Here is a 19,446-nt window from a genome sequence, read left to right as displayed (position 1 = left end):
ACTAACTCAAAAAGTTACGGATTGCCGTGAGATTGTGTTGAACTGTGACATTAGCCTGCATGCTAAATCTCCATTGTTTATTTTCTGAACTCTTTCTGAGTATTTCTAAGCTGCTAAAACTAAATCCTCCCTGACCAGTAATAACAGTGAGTTTATTAAGATAAGACAGTCTGGCATCTTGCAGGCTGACTCCTAAACCTCAGACTCTGCTGTGGATGTAATACTGGACAACAATAAAGCACAGAACCACCTTATCCAGAAGGAAGTGTACATGGTTGGAGTTCCAGAAAGGCAGACATCCAGGCACTCATCGTAGTGCTTTAATTGTACCCTATGCTACAGCGTTTAATGTGCTTTTAGTGTTTCATGGATCGATCTGGCAGATAAAGTAGCGACGTATCTATAGAAACCCTCAGCAAAGACACTGTTATGTGTGCACCCTATTACATACGTAGCATGTAAAAGACACATGCACTAAGCTTTTTTTTAAAAACTAAATCAATCACAGCTTGTTTTCAAAGCTTTATCACATTAGTTGTCAGTTTCTGCTTCTGCAGGTGCTTCTCAGTCCATTAAGAGTCTGATTGAGACGCCATTATGGCTCAGAGTACTATTATTAGCAATGGGGAAACTGGCCATGCACAAAACGCACATGCATACGCCCATGCACAGCCTTTCTCACATGCTCAAATATTCATGAGCTGGGGCCTAGAATCCCTCAGCTCCCCCGTGCACTGGCTAGCGTTAACGCGCACTCGTGTGCACACAAAACACACACAAAGTCTTTCCTCATCTCATGGACGCAAGCCCAAATACGCATATTCTTTTAAACACATTCAAATGCACTCACACAAAGACTCTTTCTCTCTCTCTCTCTTTCCCGCTTTCACACTCTGGCTTTGGTGAGGCTCTTGTTTCTTCCCTCCCTCTCCCTCTCCCCCTCTCTCTCTCTCTCTCTTCCTGTCTTTCATAGCATGTCGGTTTGGGCTGTAGTTGGCTGAGACTTTAGCATTCTCTCTTTTTAAATAAACAGAGGGAGGTCTATTTATAGGCTGAGTGAGAGCAAGACATCTCACAGTCTTTTTTACAGTAGCCAAGCAAGTGAGCTCACGGCTGTTTATAGACAACATATGATGCATTCTAATGTTTTCCTGTAAGGTGTAATGTATCCACTAGTGCATGTATACTAGCTGCCAAGTCACAAAGGTCTAACAGAGAGCAGTGCACATAAGTTGCATCAATATTCATCAACAGAAGTCCAGATATTACTTCTGCAAATGTGTACTGTACATCACAGTTTGAAATATTAGTATAATGTCACCCAAAGCATTCGTAATTGGAAAAGTGAGGCTTTAGTTTCTGTGTTGTGGAGATGCTGCTTGATTTCTGTGCATTCTGTAATCATTGTGAAATATTTTTCTGCAAGTCATGCTTGTGAAGATTGTTCAGATTGACCTGCTTGATTTTAACCGTTAACTGCCCCACCAACACAAAATGTTTGAATTGCATTTCTTAACTGTACATTTTTAACTAATGTTGCTAGTTAACACACTCAATGCATTTTTTTTCAACACATCCCATCATTTCAAAAATACTAACCTCTATGAGAGGTTACATGATATATGTGATAGATATGTTTGTTTGTGGTAAAAGTACCGTAAATAATACACTGTAAAAAAAAAAAGTAAAATAGAGGCCGTTAAATTACAGAAATATACAGTAAAATATCGGATACTAAATTACAGAAATTTCCATAAATTGAAATTTCTTGTAAATTTCTGTAATTGGTCGGCGCAATAGCCTAGTGGTTAGCGCGCCGACATATGGTGCAATAGCATGTCAGGGCGTCGCGAGTTCGTATCCCGGCTCGACGACATTTCCTTACCCTACCCTACCCCCCCTCTCTCTCTCCCACTTTGCTTCCTGTCTCAATACTGTCCTATCTAATAAAAAAGGCCAAAAAGAAATCTTACAAAAAATATCAAAAATTCTGTAATTGAATATCAGTTATTTTACAGCAAATGTTTGTTATTTAACTTTTTTAAGTAAAATTACGAATTTACAGTGTAGATATATGAAAAATCTGAAAAAGTGTAAGACCAATTTATTTAAAAAATAATCAAAATAAAACATTTTTGAACACTAAATCCTCTTTATTTTTTGAAGTATGCCATAAAAATATTTCAGATTCTCACTCATCATGTTTTCTCGTTTTTGGTTTAATAAAACCTAAATCAAGTGTAGTAGTGCAACAGGATTATGTTTGTTTGATTTTTTTAGTAAATTAACAATGCTGTGTAGTGTAAACAAGTATTCTTTTAAACAAGTCGTTCTTTAAAAGACTTTAACAGTCATTGTTTAAAACAGTCAAAATATGGCCAACAATTTGGCAGAACAGGCAGTTAAAGGCATAGTTCACCCAAAAATGTAAATTTACTTACTATTTACTCACTCTCAAGTGATTCCAAACCTATTTTTCTGATATAAGGAAGATATTTTGAACCACTGAAAATTGACTTCCATAGGAAAAACCATCCATTTAATGCATTGAGTGGCCTAAAAAAAGCTAAAGAGCTAAAAGCAAAACTTTGCATTGATTTTGTTATTACACGTTTTTGTAAGCTATAGCCAATCAGAGAACTCTGGGCATTTTGGAAGGAGCCACTTTGTATAAACTAATGGCACACTTAAGTCAGGATTTGAAAGACATCATGATACTAAACAGCTGACAATATGATGCTAGATATTTTTAACCAAAATAAAGAAGTTTTTATTGTTATTACTTTTGAAACATATAACTTAAAAATTACAAAAGGCTACATTTGGTACTATCAACTTGAAGATGGTCATGTTCCCCAGTGCACATGGTAATAATGGATGGACCAGAATACAAATATTCATGATTCTGATTCTGAATTATTAATTATGTTAGATGCATACGCTTGAACTGCTTGCATATGCTTGTCACTGACTACGACAGTCATTTTTTACTGGTTTAATCTGACTTTTGCCATTATTAGATTTCCCTTTTATTATCACACATTATGTGCATTCTTTTATATACTGTGGTAATCTATAATAGTACATTAATAATCAAATGCATCACAGAAAAGTCTGCCAATATGACTTTTCCCAAACTTTTAAAGGTTGATACATCTAAAAATGTAAATTTAGTTTCCATTTACTCACTTTCATGTTCTCATATGCCTCTGAACATCCATTACTACTACTGTTTACTCCAGTATGTGTGTATACAGAAAGCCAGAAAATAATATTGAGAAGATTAGACAGCTCTGATTATATTTCCCTTGATACTTTTGTGTATCTACATGACATGTTTGGGGGATATTTTAAGCCTTAGGTGAGGATGGTTTAGATTTTTGGTTGAAGTATACCTTAAAAATTCAGTAAGCTGACACTTGAAAACTCAATATCACAAATCCATAGTCCTTTGACTTCCATAGTAGGAGAAACTATCCATTTAATGCAATGAGAGGACTGGCTCAAAAAAAGCTTAAGAGCTAAAAGCAAAACTTTACATTGATTTTATATTTAAAGGTTCGTGGAAGCTAGCCAATCAGAGCACTCTGGGCATTTTAGAATGATACACTTTACATAAACTAAGCGTATAATGGTATACTTAAGTTTTTAAAGACGTCATGATACTGAACAGCTGATGATATGATGCTAGATATTTTTAATTAAAATGAAGAAGATCTAAGCTTTACATAACTGAGTATTTGGTTTACATTTTTGGTTGAAGTATACCTTACAGTAATAAATACAGTAAGCTGACACTTGAAAACCCAATATCACAAATCACATCCGTCATACATTTTGTTTTAAATTGTGATAGCTTAATACAGTATGTCTTCACACTCCTACAAACTCAGTGAAATTCAGCCAGAGCATTTCAGACAAACCGGGAACAGAGATCTTCCAATAATGTACAGTACTGTATTTCAGTTTTTTTCCTTTCTAACTTATTCTAGTGCAGCAAAATAATGCCCCTTTAAAACAGCATCACATGGCCTCTTTAAAGAGTTTGAAAAAGATCTGTTAGCAGCTCAACACAGCAGAAATCCTTTCGACCCATCAGTAACATCACTCACACATCAATATGTCCAGCATAATCCACTTCTTACTGTCTCTCTCCCCCTAGTTGTCTCTCTCTTTCTCTGTCTGCCTGTCTAATACACTGAGGGGAAAGGCCTAGACGAGGAGGAAATGCTAGTGCGGACTGTCTGTCTGCATTCACAAAGTCACCCGGGCATGAGAGAGAGAGGCAGAGCGAGATCAACAAACAGTGCTGGGCGAATGTGAAAAGAGCATTCTTTCTGTCGCTTGCAGCCAAAGGCGCTCGGCATACAAGGACCACTCGGACACAACACAACACCAAGGGTCTCCATAGAGAAATTGATTGCATTGATCGTTCAAGACAGACCTACCTAGATTTAAACGATTTTTAAATGGAGGCGCATGAGTCAAAGTTATTAAAAAAGCTAATAGTGTATTCAAACGCTGCATGACTTTTTATTCTGAAGAACAAAATGATATTGTACCCTAGTCACTTTTAATGAGGTAAATGATGAATTGTGGGTTAGGAAATACTATAAGGAAATATAACCCACAATAATCCTAGACCAATCAGAGCAGTTGCTGTTACCATGGAAATGTAAATCGTGCCAAAAGAGCTCAGCGGTGACCGCCTACTCCCAGCACCGCAAATGACATAATACAGTCTCAGGCTGAATTCAGAATAGCATGCTTTTTACTATATAAAGATATGGCTGAAATAGTCCATTTAGTATGCTGTACTCAATTTAGGTACACCTATGAAACAACTTAGACAAAAAAGATTCTTTTTTAGTTTTGCACATTTTGGTCTGTAAATGCAGGAATGGGCAAAAATACACTGAAATGTATTTTAAACTAAAATACCAAATACATCAATTTCAAGTGTATCAAAATAAACTACGAAATACAGCAGCCAGAAATGTAGCAAAATAAAAAACTGTATTTTGTATTTTAAAAGTACTGCAAAATAATTTAAAAGGGAGCATGACAATTCTTTGCAAACCTTCAAAAGGCCTATTAGATCTATCCCCTCACCATTAAACAGACTGCTTGATAGCAGCAGCATTTCTCTGAGCAAGTTTTAAATCAGATTCTCTGCAAACTCATTCATCTCTACGCCTGTACATAAGTAGGTATTCATAGACATTTCTTTCTCTTTCATTTTAGTATACATTTTGTACAAATTTCATACAGAAAGTGCTTTCTCTATAATCACTGTCAAAACCATGTAATGCAGATAATGAGTTGGAGTATACAGTAGTACTGTATCTCTTCATTGTGATTCCTTTCCATCCATTGTCTGGTCAGTAAAATTGAAACCATCTCTTAACACGCTTATATTTTAAAAGGGTGATATATGAAGAGGTTATATACATTTTTGTTCACATATTTTTTTGCAATTGAAATTTTAAATACTTAATTACCATTATTTGTGTAGTTTACTCACTCTCTCAAGATTTTTTTCAGTTCTTCTTTAACTTCTAGAGTCTCACTTTACCCCCTTAGTGAACAGCATCTTTAGGTGATTTATATCTTTCTATCTAAAGTTCCTCTACATTTCCACTTGCAGCCCTGAGACTGAGAGTGATTATGTGCTGAAGGCTCCTCATCCTGTTCTTAAGGACCGATATTATATTCCATATAATTTCTTAAACAGAGACTGAAGCTGAATTGTACAATACTGCCATTATAAATTGATCAGGTATTGGCATTGTGTAGTTTACTATTTGCAATGATTGTTGACTTGATCCTAAATATACCCATGCCATTTGTCAGTGTTTTCCTTTATGTGTGTTGCCTTCCATATTTCAAGCATTTGATTAACTTCAATATTAATAAATTTTCTAGTCTGATCTCAAGCCTTGGCAAGCATTTTTATGATGTCATCATGTAGACTTTTTATTACAAAGTCTTTTACAGTATTTTTTAAATGCAAAATACAGAACACTGAAATATTTTGATACAAAATATTGATCAATTTTCATAAACCCCATAAAATACAAATTACAAAATGCTGTTTTGTATTTAAAATATGCATTTAAAATACATGTATCGTAAATACTGCCCATCCTTTTATAAACGAATAAAGGTTCAAATGTGCATCAGTCCTGCAGTCTGTTAAAGGGCACCTGTGTTGAAAATCAACTTTTGTAAGCTGTTTGTACAGAACTGTGTGCATGTTTAGTGTCCGCTGTCATATTGGAGTCATATAAACAAAAGTCTCTTTTTAAAAAATTCCTTAAAGTTACCTTAAAGTTATACCCAAATCCCAGTAATTTTGAGGCCCACCGCAATGTGACGTAGGAGTGCGGTTTTTAAAACAGAGTGTGTTTGTAATAAAGTAAGTAAAATTGCTATGTAATTCTTAACTGCTATAATCACCACGGCCGCATGGTGTCAATAAATGCTAATATGTGTATGTGTGTGTGAGAGTGTGTACTGCAAACAGCATTTGTATGAGACTCATCATTTCAGAAAAGCTTGAATAGAAACCATCACAATACATGAAATAAACGTACTTGGTATTTCTGACTAATGAGCTATATTTCAGCTTCATCCGAGTCTGTCTCTGACACTGCTGTTTATCTGACGTAACGCATGATAAGAAGCAGACAGGCACGCGGGAACGGTGGGCAGGGAGAAGCAGCTCGTTTGGATTTAAAGCCACATGCTACAAAAACAGCTACAAACATATTATAGACTAAAATGGGAAGATTGTGGAGGCTATAATAAATAATCTTATGGGTGTTTTGATCTGAAACTTTACAGACACATTCTGGAGACACCAAAGGCTTATTTTACATCTTGTAAAAAATAGGTGCCCTTTAAAACAGAGAAGGAGGGGTCCTATATTTATCTCTCATATTTCTGATTTACTTCTGTTTAGTGTTGCTAATACACAACACATTGGAAATGTATCTGGTATTTACACATTTAGCACACAAATAAAAATGAAGGAATTCCTAAAGTACTCGTAAAGTACTTTCAACAACTGTACTTACATTTAATTCACTACCAAAAAAGGTGGTTTCTAACTGTACATGCTACTATTTTATATCCCAGTGTTGATTAAGTATTCCTGATACAGTATTCATATTACTTCATTTTGAGTGTTAGAAATTCAGCTAGTTGCCAATAACATTTCTATCTTTTATTTCATTCATTCATTCATTTTCTTTTCGGCTTAGTCTCTTTATTAACCTGGGGTTGCCACAGCGCACTGAACCATCAGCTTATGCAGCATATGTTTTATGCAACGGACCCCCTTCCAGCCACAACCCATCACTGGGAAACATTCATACACTCTCATTCACACACAAACACACACACACACACAGACACACTACGGACAATTTTTAGCGTACCCAATTCACCTGTACCACATGCCTACGACTGTGGGGAAAACCTGAGCACCCGGAGGAAACCCAGGGAGAACATGCAAACTCAACACAGAAATGCCAACTGACCCAGCCGAGGCTCAAATCAGCGACCTTCTTGCTGTGAGGCGACAGCACTACCTACTGCGCCATCGCGTGGCCTATCTTTTATTTCATCTAATATTTTTCTTTTTTTTCTAGCTTTATTTCATTTACCAAACATACATTTCTGTTATTTAGATAAAAATTACATAATTTCATATTTTACCTCATACTTTGTTTTTTTGTTTGTGTGTGTGTGTGTGTGTGTGTGTGTGTGTGTGTGTGTGTGTGTGTGTGTGTGTGTGTGTGTGTGTGTGTGTGTGTGTGTGTGTGTGTGCGTGCGTGCGTGTGTGTGTGTGTGTTTGTGTGTGTGTGTGTGTGTGTGTGTTGTCTAACAACAAAACACAAGTATGCTGCTTTAAAAGATAGCTATCTGTATAGACTGCAAGGGAGTTTGGTCTTGAAGCTTTGGAATCAGAACCTTGCCATTGGACCATTATGATCTTATTACCCACTGTAATTTTAGCACCAGCTGATGGGAATTAAACCTAAGTGTGCGCTTGTTATTGGAGATGTAACAGTCACAGGGTTCGTTGTCCAGCTATCATTAATCCTCTTAAGACTTGAATGATTTTACAGAGATGAGCAGATGTTTCCAGCTGTCTCTGAGGGCTCTGCCTTTTCCATCTGCTCTTCCTCTCAGTCCAGTGGGAATCACATTTACAGTACTTCACAAAAAAGAATCAATGTTGTTTCTCTGTGTAGATTCTTTCTACTCTCTGTCCTTTTGTCTATTATCTCTTTGTAAAACTGCCTTTGTCTCTTGCCTTTGTCTTCACTTCATATATTGTACTGCATATGCACTCAATGTAGTAAATCTGACCTCTGCACAGTCTCTGCAGGGTTTCTGCTGTTTTTAAATAATAATAATAATAATAATTCCTTACATTTAGATTTAGTGCATTTCTGGACTCTCAAAGTGTCTTACACATTTTTGGGGGAAATCTCCTTATCCACCACCAGTGTACAGCATCCACCTGGATGACTCAACAGCAGCCATATTGCACCAGACCGCAGAGTGAAGCCAATTTTGAAGCCAATTATGATATGGGGATGGTTAGGAGGCCATGATGGACAAAAACCAGTGGGCAAATTTGGAATTTTTAACGACCACAGAAAGTCGGTACCTCGATTTAACGTTTCATCCAAAAGACGACACTCACTGAGCAGTGGAATGTCTGCTTCACTATACTGGGGCGTTAGGACCCACATAGACTGCAGGTTGAGCGCCCCCTGCTGGCCTTACTAACACCACTTCTGGCAGCAACCTGGTTTTCCCATGTGGTCTCCGATCCAGGTATTGACCGGGCGCAGCCCTGCTTAGCTTAAGTGGGTGACCATGTGACGCCCCATGTCAACGCATCCCATTCACTTTGAATTGGTGACGTCAAGTGTTGCCGAACTGAACTGTGTGTCCATCGACGCTGCAGAAGTAGGGGATTTCGCAACTTTTTAAGCGCCAACGGAAGCATCAGCCAACCAGATTCTTTATGCAAATAACCCAGCTTAAACAGTAGCCGATTGCGCACTAATTTCAATGGCTGACGCTGCTATGATGATCATATCAGCCCCAGCACACCCTCGGTCAAGTGTTGACGCTGAAGCCCAGTGTGAATGCACGGTGAGAGTTGCAGAGAGCTAGCTGCTGGTCGTAATTAGAGGCCTTATAGATGTCTATGTGCTTTAACTACTTTTTACAAGTGTTCTTCTGTCATATTTGATGTTGAATAGCCATTAGCCAATTCTATTTGCTATTCTTTTAGAATGAAAAAATCATGAAAACACTGAAAGTTAAATCTTTGCACATATATGCTCTAATACATCATACCTACATTCAATTGTTTCTTAAATGCACTTGTCTCAAGTTATGAATTTCGAATTCAAGTGTATATGTTTTCAGAAGTAATGTATTGTCTTGACTATTGTCTTTTTGTTAGTTTAAAGAAAGGGTAACTTCAAGTTGAATCCAGGCAGATTCGGTTTCGGTTAACTCATGCTTTTAAGGCAGGATGTGAACTTATTGATTTGATTTCAGTTACTAATGACACCGTCTCTCCTTCTCTCTGTCTCTCTAGGTGACTCTCTATCTGACATGTTTATGAAGTCATCTCCTGTAGAGGGTGATCTGTACACCTCTCTCCTTTCCTCAAAGTCCTCTTCCAACCCTTTCAATGACGGAGCCTCTCTCTTCTCCTCCGAGGGCAACCGTTCTCCACCTGCACCCACCGGAACCGACTCCGGCATCGGCATGACCCCAGGGGACCCCTCAGACCATCAGACGACCCTACAGGGCTCGCACAAAAGTGACCATTACAGCTACATGGACATGGGGGGTGACCTCTGTGATTTCGGGAGCATGGGAAATGCTAAGAACAAGCAGCAACCTCCCATGTCTGGATATGGAGATGAGGAAGATGAAGAAGATGATGATGAGGATGAAGATGACATCCAGGATTTCAAGCCTAAGATTGAAGAAAGGGGAAGTAAAGAATCCAGCCATGATCCCTTTGATCTGGGTCGCTATTTGGAGAAGAGTCCGCTCGGATCTGAAGACACGGAGGTGAAGACAAGTACGGGATCAGCCGGTGGGCAGCACGCATTTCCATATGTGGAGGATCCTTCGGATGAAGAAATGGCAGATTTTCGGTCATATCGCAGGATGGAAACGCCGCAGAGTGCCAGTCCTGTGAAGATCACAGTAACAACAGAGTCCCACAGCACTGCGAGTGAGCCAGTGAGAGTGTCTCCACAAGGTGGCATGTCTGAGAGAGACAGCGTGCTCAGTTTTGGACAGCAGGGTCTTCCCACGGTAACACTGTCAGAACCAGAGGATGACAGCGCAGCATCGTCAGCTAACCACTCCCCTAACCACTCCCCTACAGGTAGATCCTGCCCACCTGTGATGCACCTGCTTGCGCACCATCATGAATTGAAATGAGAATGCCTTTTCATAATCCACATTCTATTTAACATCTGAATTCAGTTCAATTAAAGTAGCAAACCTCTAATTTAAAGGTGAAGTCGATAGTTTCCAGCTTGTAGAAGTACACAAATAAACCAGGCAGTGTAGATAAGTTATGGTCTTGCATCTAATTCATTCTAATCATTTATTATTTTGGCATTTTTGTCAGCAAACTGTAGTACTGTAGTAAGTTAGTACTGTGACTAATTTTGTAACATATAATTGATTCTAAAGTGTTAGTTTACCTTAAAATTAAAGCTCTGTAATTAATTACACACTCTCATGTTGTTCAAAACCCCTGAGACTATTCTTTACTTTTAGAACACAAGGTATAATATTTTAGGTGAAACTTGAAAGCTACCTTATCCTCCATATAACAAGGTAATCCAGATAATTCCAGAAAAGGCCATATGCCTTCAGTGTTTTATTCAGAATATTATTTACCTATCAGAGTAGTTTTGTGTTCTCATGAAACAGAAATTACAACTTTATACTAGGGCTGCAGAAAATATTGCTTCAGCATCATTATCACAACGTGTACTCGATAATCACATCGCAGGACATACAGTTTTGAGTCTTAGGTATAGTTGACCAGGAACCACCAAACATGTGATTTGTAGAAAGACTGCAAAGTTTAACCACAAAAGAGTGAAAGTTTATCATCTGTTTTTGAGGCCTGTGACTGTGCATTGCCGAAATGCTTTTCTTTTTTAGATATTTGGACTAGGAACAAGACGAAGAAGCATTATCTAGACAAGCAAAAAATATTGTCTTGTTTTTAGAAAAAAAAATCCAAAATTAAGTGGAGATTTTCCTTAACAAGCAAAATAATCTGCGCAGAAATTTCTTTTTTTCTATTGTGAATATTTTATTTATATATATATATATATATATATATATATATATATATATATATATATATATATATATATATATATATATATATATATATATATATATTTATTTATTTATTTATTTAATTATTTCTGTTTACTCCGAATACTGTTAGACTCGCCAGAAAAATGTCTGAGCTTCCTAGTCAAACCATCTGGTTAAATTGTATTTATATCTTTTTCTTTCCATTTATAACTGTTTCTTCTCATCAGTGTCAGTATAGGGTGCACATATATATGTCATGCTTGGCCGTGCCTCTGACATATCACCTCTGATGTACCTCTGTGCTTTGTTTTAAACAGAGGAAATCACATGCAGGCATTTGAAGGCACTTGAAGTTACATCAGTGCACAGCGCTCACATACGCACAATATACTGACACTGAGGAGAAGAAACTGTTGTAAAAAATTTTTATTTTTGTTTCAAAAGTTCACACTTAGCTGATGATTGATTATAAAGCTTGTTTGACATGCTGTCCCGGGAGAAAGCCCTGAGCTCATAAGATCCTCAAGCCAGGGTCTCTCTCCTGTTTACAAGACGAGAGGGGAGTTTGAGCTCAGGTAGATCTCGAGAGCCCAGGGAAACCCACGTTTGCTGGGGGAGAACGTGTAAACTCCACACAGAAACGTAGGTTGGCTAGGAAAGGACTAGAACCAGTGACGTTCTTGCAGTGAGGCAACAGTGCTAACCACTGGGCAACCTTGCCACCCATCTAGGAAAGGTAGAGGAGTAGGGGTGGAAAGGGGGATTCTTCAAAAAGTAGATGGTTGTCATATGAAACTTAGGGTATTTATAGTGGCTTAGGAATTGTCTGATGGGTGAATCATAAATAAAATAATGTGGGACCAGCTGCAAGCAATCATAAGCATGTGATACTCTCGAAATTACTTTATAAATAAACTTTACTTTATGTGCGAACAATAGCCCCTTTCACACAGTGATACCTGTAAATATCCTGAAAATTACCGGAATTAATTTACCGGTTAATTAAAAAAAGCGCCGTTTTTCCAGAAAAGATCATTCACACATCCATTCCAAAATACCGGTAAATTTTGACATCATTTACCAGAGATGAGCTCAAAATGGCTGCGCTTGTATATGTAAACGTAATAGGGATCCAGCTTGATGATTTCACTTCTATTTAAAGCTTTAGCATTCATGCAGCTTATCCCAGAGACATCCATTCTGGCAAATTATCGGTAAAGTTACGACTTCTCTTTCCAGAAAATTGCCGGAACAAATTTACTGTTTTTTTCAAAAAGGTCCTGTTCACACATGCAGATCTTTCTGGAAAATTGCCGGTAATTTTCTGGAAAGATCTGTATATGTGAAAGAGGCTAATATCTTGATAGTATTCAGTTTAACATCTGAAGGCATATGGTCTGTTTTGAAGATGTTTTTTGGAACCTATCTAGACTTTAAATGAGACGGGAAACTTGCTGTCTATGAATGATGAGGGAGCTCTCAGAATTGACCTGAAATATCTTAATTTGTCAACTTAATACTAGCAAATGTGCTTTGGAACAACATGAGGACGTGTATAATTAATTAAAAAAATGAAATTGTTGATCCTTTTAAATATTTACAGTTTATACATTTCTCAAACTCCTTTTTTTCCAGGTCGAGAGTCTCCATCTGATGTGCTGTTCCACCCTGCAGGAATGAAATCTATGAGCTCCACCCAAGATTCAAGCAGTATCAGCTCTCATCCCAACCCTCCTCCAATCCACGATATCAAGACCTCAGCCAAGCCCTCGTCCCCATGGGCTCAAGACCTTCAAGGCAGTGGAGATGAGTCTGGAGATTCAGAAATTGAACAAGTGGCTGAAGAATTAGATTCACCATTACATGACCTGACATCTAAGACCCCGCCTGCAAAGGGTGGATTCAGTCCAACAAGCAACCCGTTTGAGCCGCCCAGTTACACATCTGCCACTGATAAAGCTAGTAACCCATTTGACAAGCCACAAACCAACAAGGTCAGTGCTAGTAACCCATTTGATCTCTCTGCGGGTTCCAAGATGGGCTTCGGTCAGTCCAGTAACCCACCACTTTACAGTCTGCTAAGAGAGGAAAGAGAGGCAGAGCTCGATAGCGACCTGCTAATTGAATCAGCTTCGGAGGAAAGTCCCAAGAGGGAGCAGGAATATTCTGCTCCAAAACCACCAGAACCATCTTCCCCCCTGATCACAGACAACATGTCTTCAAAGCCCATCACGACCTCTAGCGTCTCTTCCTCTCCATTCACTGAGCCCAGAGTCGTCAGCGCTCAGAAAGAACCGGAGAAAGAAAAGGAGAAGGAAAAGGAGAAAGCAGCACCAATTGAGAAGCCCAAGCCACAACCAGAGGACAGCTGGTCCACCAAACCCAGGCCCGCAGTAATGGGAACGTCTACAGTGACTCCGGAGAAGCAGCCCAGTCAGGAGACGGAGAGTAAAAGCAAAAGCAGTATTGTTAGTTCGAGCACAGAGAAAGAGGCTGATCTGTCCTTGCTTCTCCATGGCTTCAGCAGACAGAAAGGTAAGAGACTCTGCAGTTGTTTTTCTTCTCCTATCAGTTTTGTTATTCTTAGTGTGAAAATAAAAACAATTCAAATTCAGCTTATTTATTTTTAAAAAAAAAAGCTGGTAGTAAACTTTTTATGCATTTTGGCCCTTCACTTACACAACAACCCTGTTTTGCTGGCCTGAAAACTTTTACAAATGGGTTAAACGTGCAAAACTATGCTGTGTAAATCATTAATACTCGTGCCATTATTGTACATTTAAAACATAAATAATGTTTTAGATCAGTAAGAATGATTCTTATGATTAAAGTCAAACCACCTACCAAAAAAGAAAACATCTGTCAGGGTGTGTGATTTAAAATAAACTATTCTTTATAGGATGCCTAAGGTTTTTATTTTGTCAATAAATATATGTCTTTTCTATTCATAATCAGCCACCAAAAAGCAATCCAAGCAACTTTTATAATATTACTCATTCAATCATTCATTCTTCTTCGGCTTAGTTTCTTTATTCACCAGGGGTCACCACAGCAGAATGAACCGACAACTTATCCATGCGAGAACATGCAAACTCCACACAGAAATGCCAAATGGTCCAGCCGGGACTCGAACCAATGACCTTCTTGCTGTGAGGTGATTGTGCTACCCACTGCGCCACCGTGTCGCCTCATCTGATCATAGTAATAATAATTTGCATAACCTCTGCAATTGACCAGCATCATGTTGACAGATGAGGTAAATAAAATTATGCCGTTATGATAGTTTAATTATAAAGTTTATTTATAAACTACTGACTCGATAAGTCATCGAACTGGCAATAAAATAGTATAACGCATTGATTTAAACTTTCATTAATCTTTATATACAGCACGTATAGCTCGGGGGTCAGGAAGTTCTCTGAAGATAACATTATTCTACAATTATTTTTTATGTGTTTTTAAAGGTAAATGAAGGTTATACAATGTGTGTTGTTCATTTCAGAGCTCCTCTTTAAAAAACAAAATGACAAAAAAAAACCTGCAAGTTCTGAAAAAGCCTCAGACAGGTCAGAAAAAGTAACTCAAAAGTAACTCAAAAGTATCGTAACACATTACTTATCATAAAAAGAAACTAAGTAACCAGTGCTTAATTTAATTCACAAATTAAGTGCTTAACAGATCGGGGTAACAGATTCAACATACTTCCCGAGGATGGGGAGGTGTCGCGCACGAAAATGAAGAGCCGGGGCGGGTGTTGGTTGTCGCGGACGAAAGTAAAGAGCGTTGGGGAGTCGCGAAAACAAAGTGAAAGTGAACAGCAGACTGAGGAGGAGGGCGGTTGAGGAGGGGGATCTGTAAAATGAGGTGCCAGATTAGATTGTAGAGGTGCCGGATCCGGCATGTTCCTGCACAAACTAAGCCCTGCAAGTAACCCAACTAGTCACTTTTTTAGGGATTAACTCAATATTGTAATCCAATACTTTCTAAAGTAACTTTCCCCAACACTGGTCCCCTTACTTTTATATATAACCGCAGAAAAAACCTTCACATCTCAGTCGATACAGGATAGTTTGAATGTTGTGATTGGCAATGAGGGGCCTTGTCAAAACATTAAGAGTCTGGAGTACTGCAGGTTTGGAGAGCAGCTAACATGAGTGACAGGGAGCATCTTGACAGCTGTGGTGAGAGGTGGAGAGTGTCATGAACTGATGAAGTGATGATGCAACAGCTCTAGCTCATCTCCTGTTTATCACCACATGGCATCTCTGACATATTTTGTACAAAGAAGAAGTACATTTATTTTCCTTTCAATTTATCCAACATATGTTTTTACGCAGCGGATGCGCTTACAGCTACAACCCAACACTGGGAAATACCCAAAAACTCTTGCATTTACACGCATACACTATGGCCAATTTAGCTTACTCAGTTCACCTTTAGCGCATGTTTTTGGACTGTGGGGGAAACCGGAGCACCCGGAGGAAACCCACAAAACACAGGGAGAACATGCAAACTCCACACAGAAATGCCAACTGACCCAGCCAGGGCTCAAACTAGTGACCTTTTTGCTGTGAGGTGACAGTGCTAAACCACTGAGCCACTGTGCTGCCCATCCAAATATTCCAGTTTAGATTTTCCATTATGCAAAGTTGTCATGCCAGCCAAAAGGCCCAATATGCTTCAAATGCAACCATTTAGAGCAGTGGTTCTCAAACTGTGGCACGTGTACAACTAGTGGTACGCAAACTTCCTTTTAGTGGTACGTGGAGGAATCGCTGTATAATTAAACTAAAAAATTGAACACACTTTTAACGCATACAATAACACAGATGTGATCAGTAAATTGATTTTAATAGGCGAAACCTTTTATTTTATTTTCAATTTTTTAATGTTTGTTATGTATTCTGTCTTAGCCTAAAGGCAAAGCTCTCGATTTACCGGTCAATCTACGTTCCTACTCTCACCTATGGTCATGAGCTTTGGATCATGACCGAAAGGACAAGATCTCGGATACAAGTGGCCGAAATGAGTTTCCTTCGACGGGTGGCAGGGCGCACTCTTATAGATAGGGTGAGGAGCTCTGACACCCGGGAGGAGCTCGGAGTAGAGCCGCTGCTCCTCCACATCGAGAGAAGTCAGCTGAGGTGGCTCAGGCATCTGTTTTGGATGCCTCCTGGACGCCTACCTAGGGAGGTGTTCCAGGCATGTCGCTCCGGGAGGCGGCCTCGGGGAAGACCCAAGACATGCTGGAGGGACTATGTCTCTCGGCTGGCCTGGGAACGCCTCGGGATCCCCCCGGAGGAGCTGGGTGAAGTGTCTGGGTATAGGAAAGTCTGGGGTTCTCTCCTAAGACTGCTGCCCCCGCGACCCAGCCCCGGAAAAGCGGCAGAAGATGAATGAATGAATGAATTATTTAATGTATTCTATCATTTGTAGCTAATTTCCTTCCCATATTTGTAATGGTTGTTGGGGGCGTATCCCATATTTTTTTATCCCAATATTGACAGCTAAGTTTCATCCCTTTTCTGACACACAAAGCCTACTCTAACGCGCACTATGCAGATCTAATTTCTAATTTAAATATGTAAATACAAATCATTAATTTAAAATACAAGTTAATGTTTAGATTTTAAAGATATACAAATAAGTCATATATAACATGTACCATATATTTCAAAATTTATCAAAAAGAGTTTATATGTGAATATGATAAAATTTATGAGGTCCAAGGAACATTTCCAGGTTTTGATGAGTAGGCTAACATATGTCAATACTTTACATTTAAGCACAGCAGTTTTCTGTTTACTTTAAGAACAATGCCATTTTTAATTAACTTTCAAAAGCACACGTTGATGATTTATTTATTTTTAATGTTTTAGTTAATGTTCAAACTATTAATAATGTTAAAAGTGGCTGACAATAATAAATATTCATAACAATAGCAATTAATATAATCTGTATGTTTTTTGAACTGTGCAGAGCTGTAGCTGCTTAATTAAGCCTAATACGATACTTTGTATTTCAATACTGGTTATTATGGTGGTACTTGGAGAGACAATTTTTTTCTGAGGTGGTACTTGGTGAAAAGTTTGAGAACCACTGGTTAAGAGAATGTGAGTTTTTTTCAATGTTTAATAAATGTGATGCAGACAAAAAAAAAAACATAGCAAAATTTCTCTGGGCCAAATCTGGCCCACACAATCAGCTTTTGCTTGGCCTACATGCCGCAGTGAACTGCAGTACATGATTGGACAGAGCCTGGCTTCCATAGAAGGGCCAAACATGGGCCATATCTCGGCCAAGTCTCAGCCAAGTTACTAACTAAAATCTGGGTCTAAACTGAGCCAGATATGTTAATGTGTCATTCAACTGCAATGAATTTGACTTACCCACAAAGTAATTTGTTTTATGGTCGCACTTTTTCTCAAAGTGACCTGATTGGTAGAATTTCTTTCTTTTTAAATTTTTTTTAATGTATTTTAAAAGTAGGTCAAGATAGGCCAAACATACGAGGCCCACATATAAATTTTTAACATCTGGCCCAAATACTACACTTGATCTGGCCCAAGTCTTGTGTGCTGCCTTAAAGACGGTGCCACCTCTGCCAAACCTGGGCCATTTTGGCCCACAAGCTGTATGCCAGTGCTAGGCAAATGCCTGTTTTGCCAGCTTTATTCCAAATCTGGAACTCTTTGCTACCTGGGAAGTTTAACTGCAAAAGCGGTTGTTTTTCTGTGTACCCAGATTAAAAGACTAAGGACTGCTATTTAAATCAAACACAGCCAGTAAATGACTGATGCCCCAAATTTTCTTTTCTTGAGCAATTTACGATACGAATGAATTTGAAATGCTTTTCAGACACTTTTCTGACACTGTCCTGGATTTGACTGGTAATTAAGCTCATTGATCATCTGACTTATTAGCGACTCTTTAAATGTGTAGTCACGCAGTTCTACAAAGCTCAGAGGATGCAGTGTTGAAAAGATTATTGTCACAGCTGGTGATTTATGAAAGCCTGCTTATATTATACTAGTTTAAATCAATGGTGGATAGCACGAAAGACAATTGCTGTGTCCAGAAATACAAAACCACAGCCTTTACGTAAGGGAGTAAAGAACGTCCAGCATTTGTGTAACAACATGTCAACTAGGATGCCTTAATCTATTCTGAAAGCAGCATATGTTTGTGGTTTAGTGCGAACTCCAGATTTCTTAAGTACAGTGGTCAAAATATAATTTGAATCTAAGCTATGAATCATTTAAAAAAGTGAGGACAATATTATTTTGTGCATTTTCATTTTTCAATTACTGTGCACCTCATTTATTAACATAAAATGTATAAGTATAATAAAAAATCTACAGATACAAATAGATCAAAATTATGGCTTCACAAAATACAACAAAATAATAAATAAATAAATAAATAAATACTTTTACAAATATTTTTGACATTTTTAACTGGATTTAACATAAACATAATTACAATTTGTTTCAATGTTATTTTATTTTCATCCATTTTGAAATGAATCTTTGCTGTTCCTAATCTTGCATATGATTTATTTTAAAGCAAAAGTTATTGATTCTTTCATTTATGATCAGTGCGGTTCATCTAGCTTTAGCTCATTGTGGAACATTCCAGAAACCGAGTGTAAACAATCCCACACTCTGTTCAAACCTTTTATATAACACATAAAAACAGTACTTACTTTAATTCAACATGCATAGAAAAATTACCAACCTTAAAAACGATAACGGGGTCAGTTTCTATAATTGAAGGTAAAAGTGCTCCTCACTCTTGTACAGGTTACCTTGCGACCGAGTAATCTGTGTAGCTCACAGCGCCCACTATTGGTTAAATCTACTACCATGCGATTGTTCTGGTGATCTGCAGGATGTGTGGGTTAGGTTTTTTTTTTTTGTTGTGTCTTTGCCAGTGTTAGGGGAAGATATTACTCAGAAAAATATAGCTTGATAAGTATAACAATATACAATATACAAAAAAACAACACTTCTAAAAAAGTTGCTACATGAAAGCAGCTAGTTACATTGA

General features: G+C 38.1%; 2 protein-coding genes across 7 annotated transcripts in view; one reads left to right on the top strand and one right to left on the bottom strand.

Annotated features, from left to right (window-relative positions):
- Positions 1-19,287, bottom strand: part of lrrc9 (leucine rich repeat containing 9) — a 71,331-nt gene extending 52,044 nt beyond the window's left edge. For 2 of the 6 annotated variants that reach the window (XM_073919143.1, XM_073919150.1), the window contains exon 1: positions 19,135-19,226. The gene's annotated coding sequence lies outside the window, so the exon portion shown is untranslated. Of the gene's footprint in view, positions 1-19,134 lie in introns of all 6 variants that reach the window. The other 4 variants (XM_073919154.1, XM_073919142.1, XM_073919155.1 and 1 more) reach the window with 4 other exon arrangements.
- Positions 1-19,446, top strand: part of rtn1a (reticulon 1a) — a 45,884-nt gene that overhangs the window by 4,661 nt on the left and 21,777 nt on the right. The window contains exons 2-3 of the mRNA NM_001029967.3: positions 9,632-10,438; positions 13,033-13,932. Coding sequence (NP_001025138.2) covers positions 9,632-10,438; positions 13,033-13,932 — 1,707 coding nt within the window. The remainder of the gene's footprint in view (positions 1-9,631; positions 10,439-13,032; positions 13,933-19,446) is intronic.

Source organism: Danio rerio, chromosome 13 (genome assembly GCF_049306965.1).
Source record: "Danio rerio strain Tuebingen ecotype United States chromosome 13, GRCz12tu, whole genome shotgun sequence".
Lineage (NCBI taxonomy): Eukaryota > Metazoa > Chordata > Actinopteri > Cypriniformes > Danionidae > Danio > Danio rerio.
Note: the sequence above shows the minus strand (reverse complement) of the source record. Positions and strands in the feature narration are given on the sequence as shown.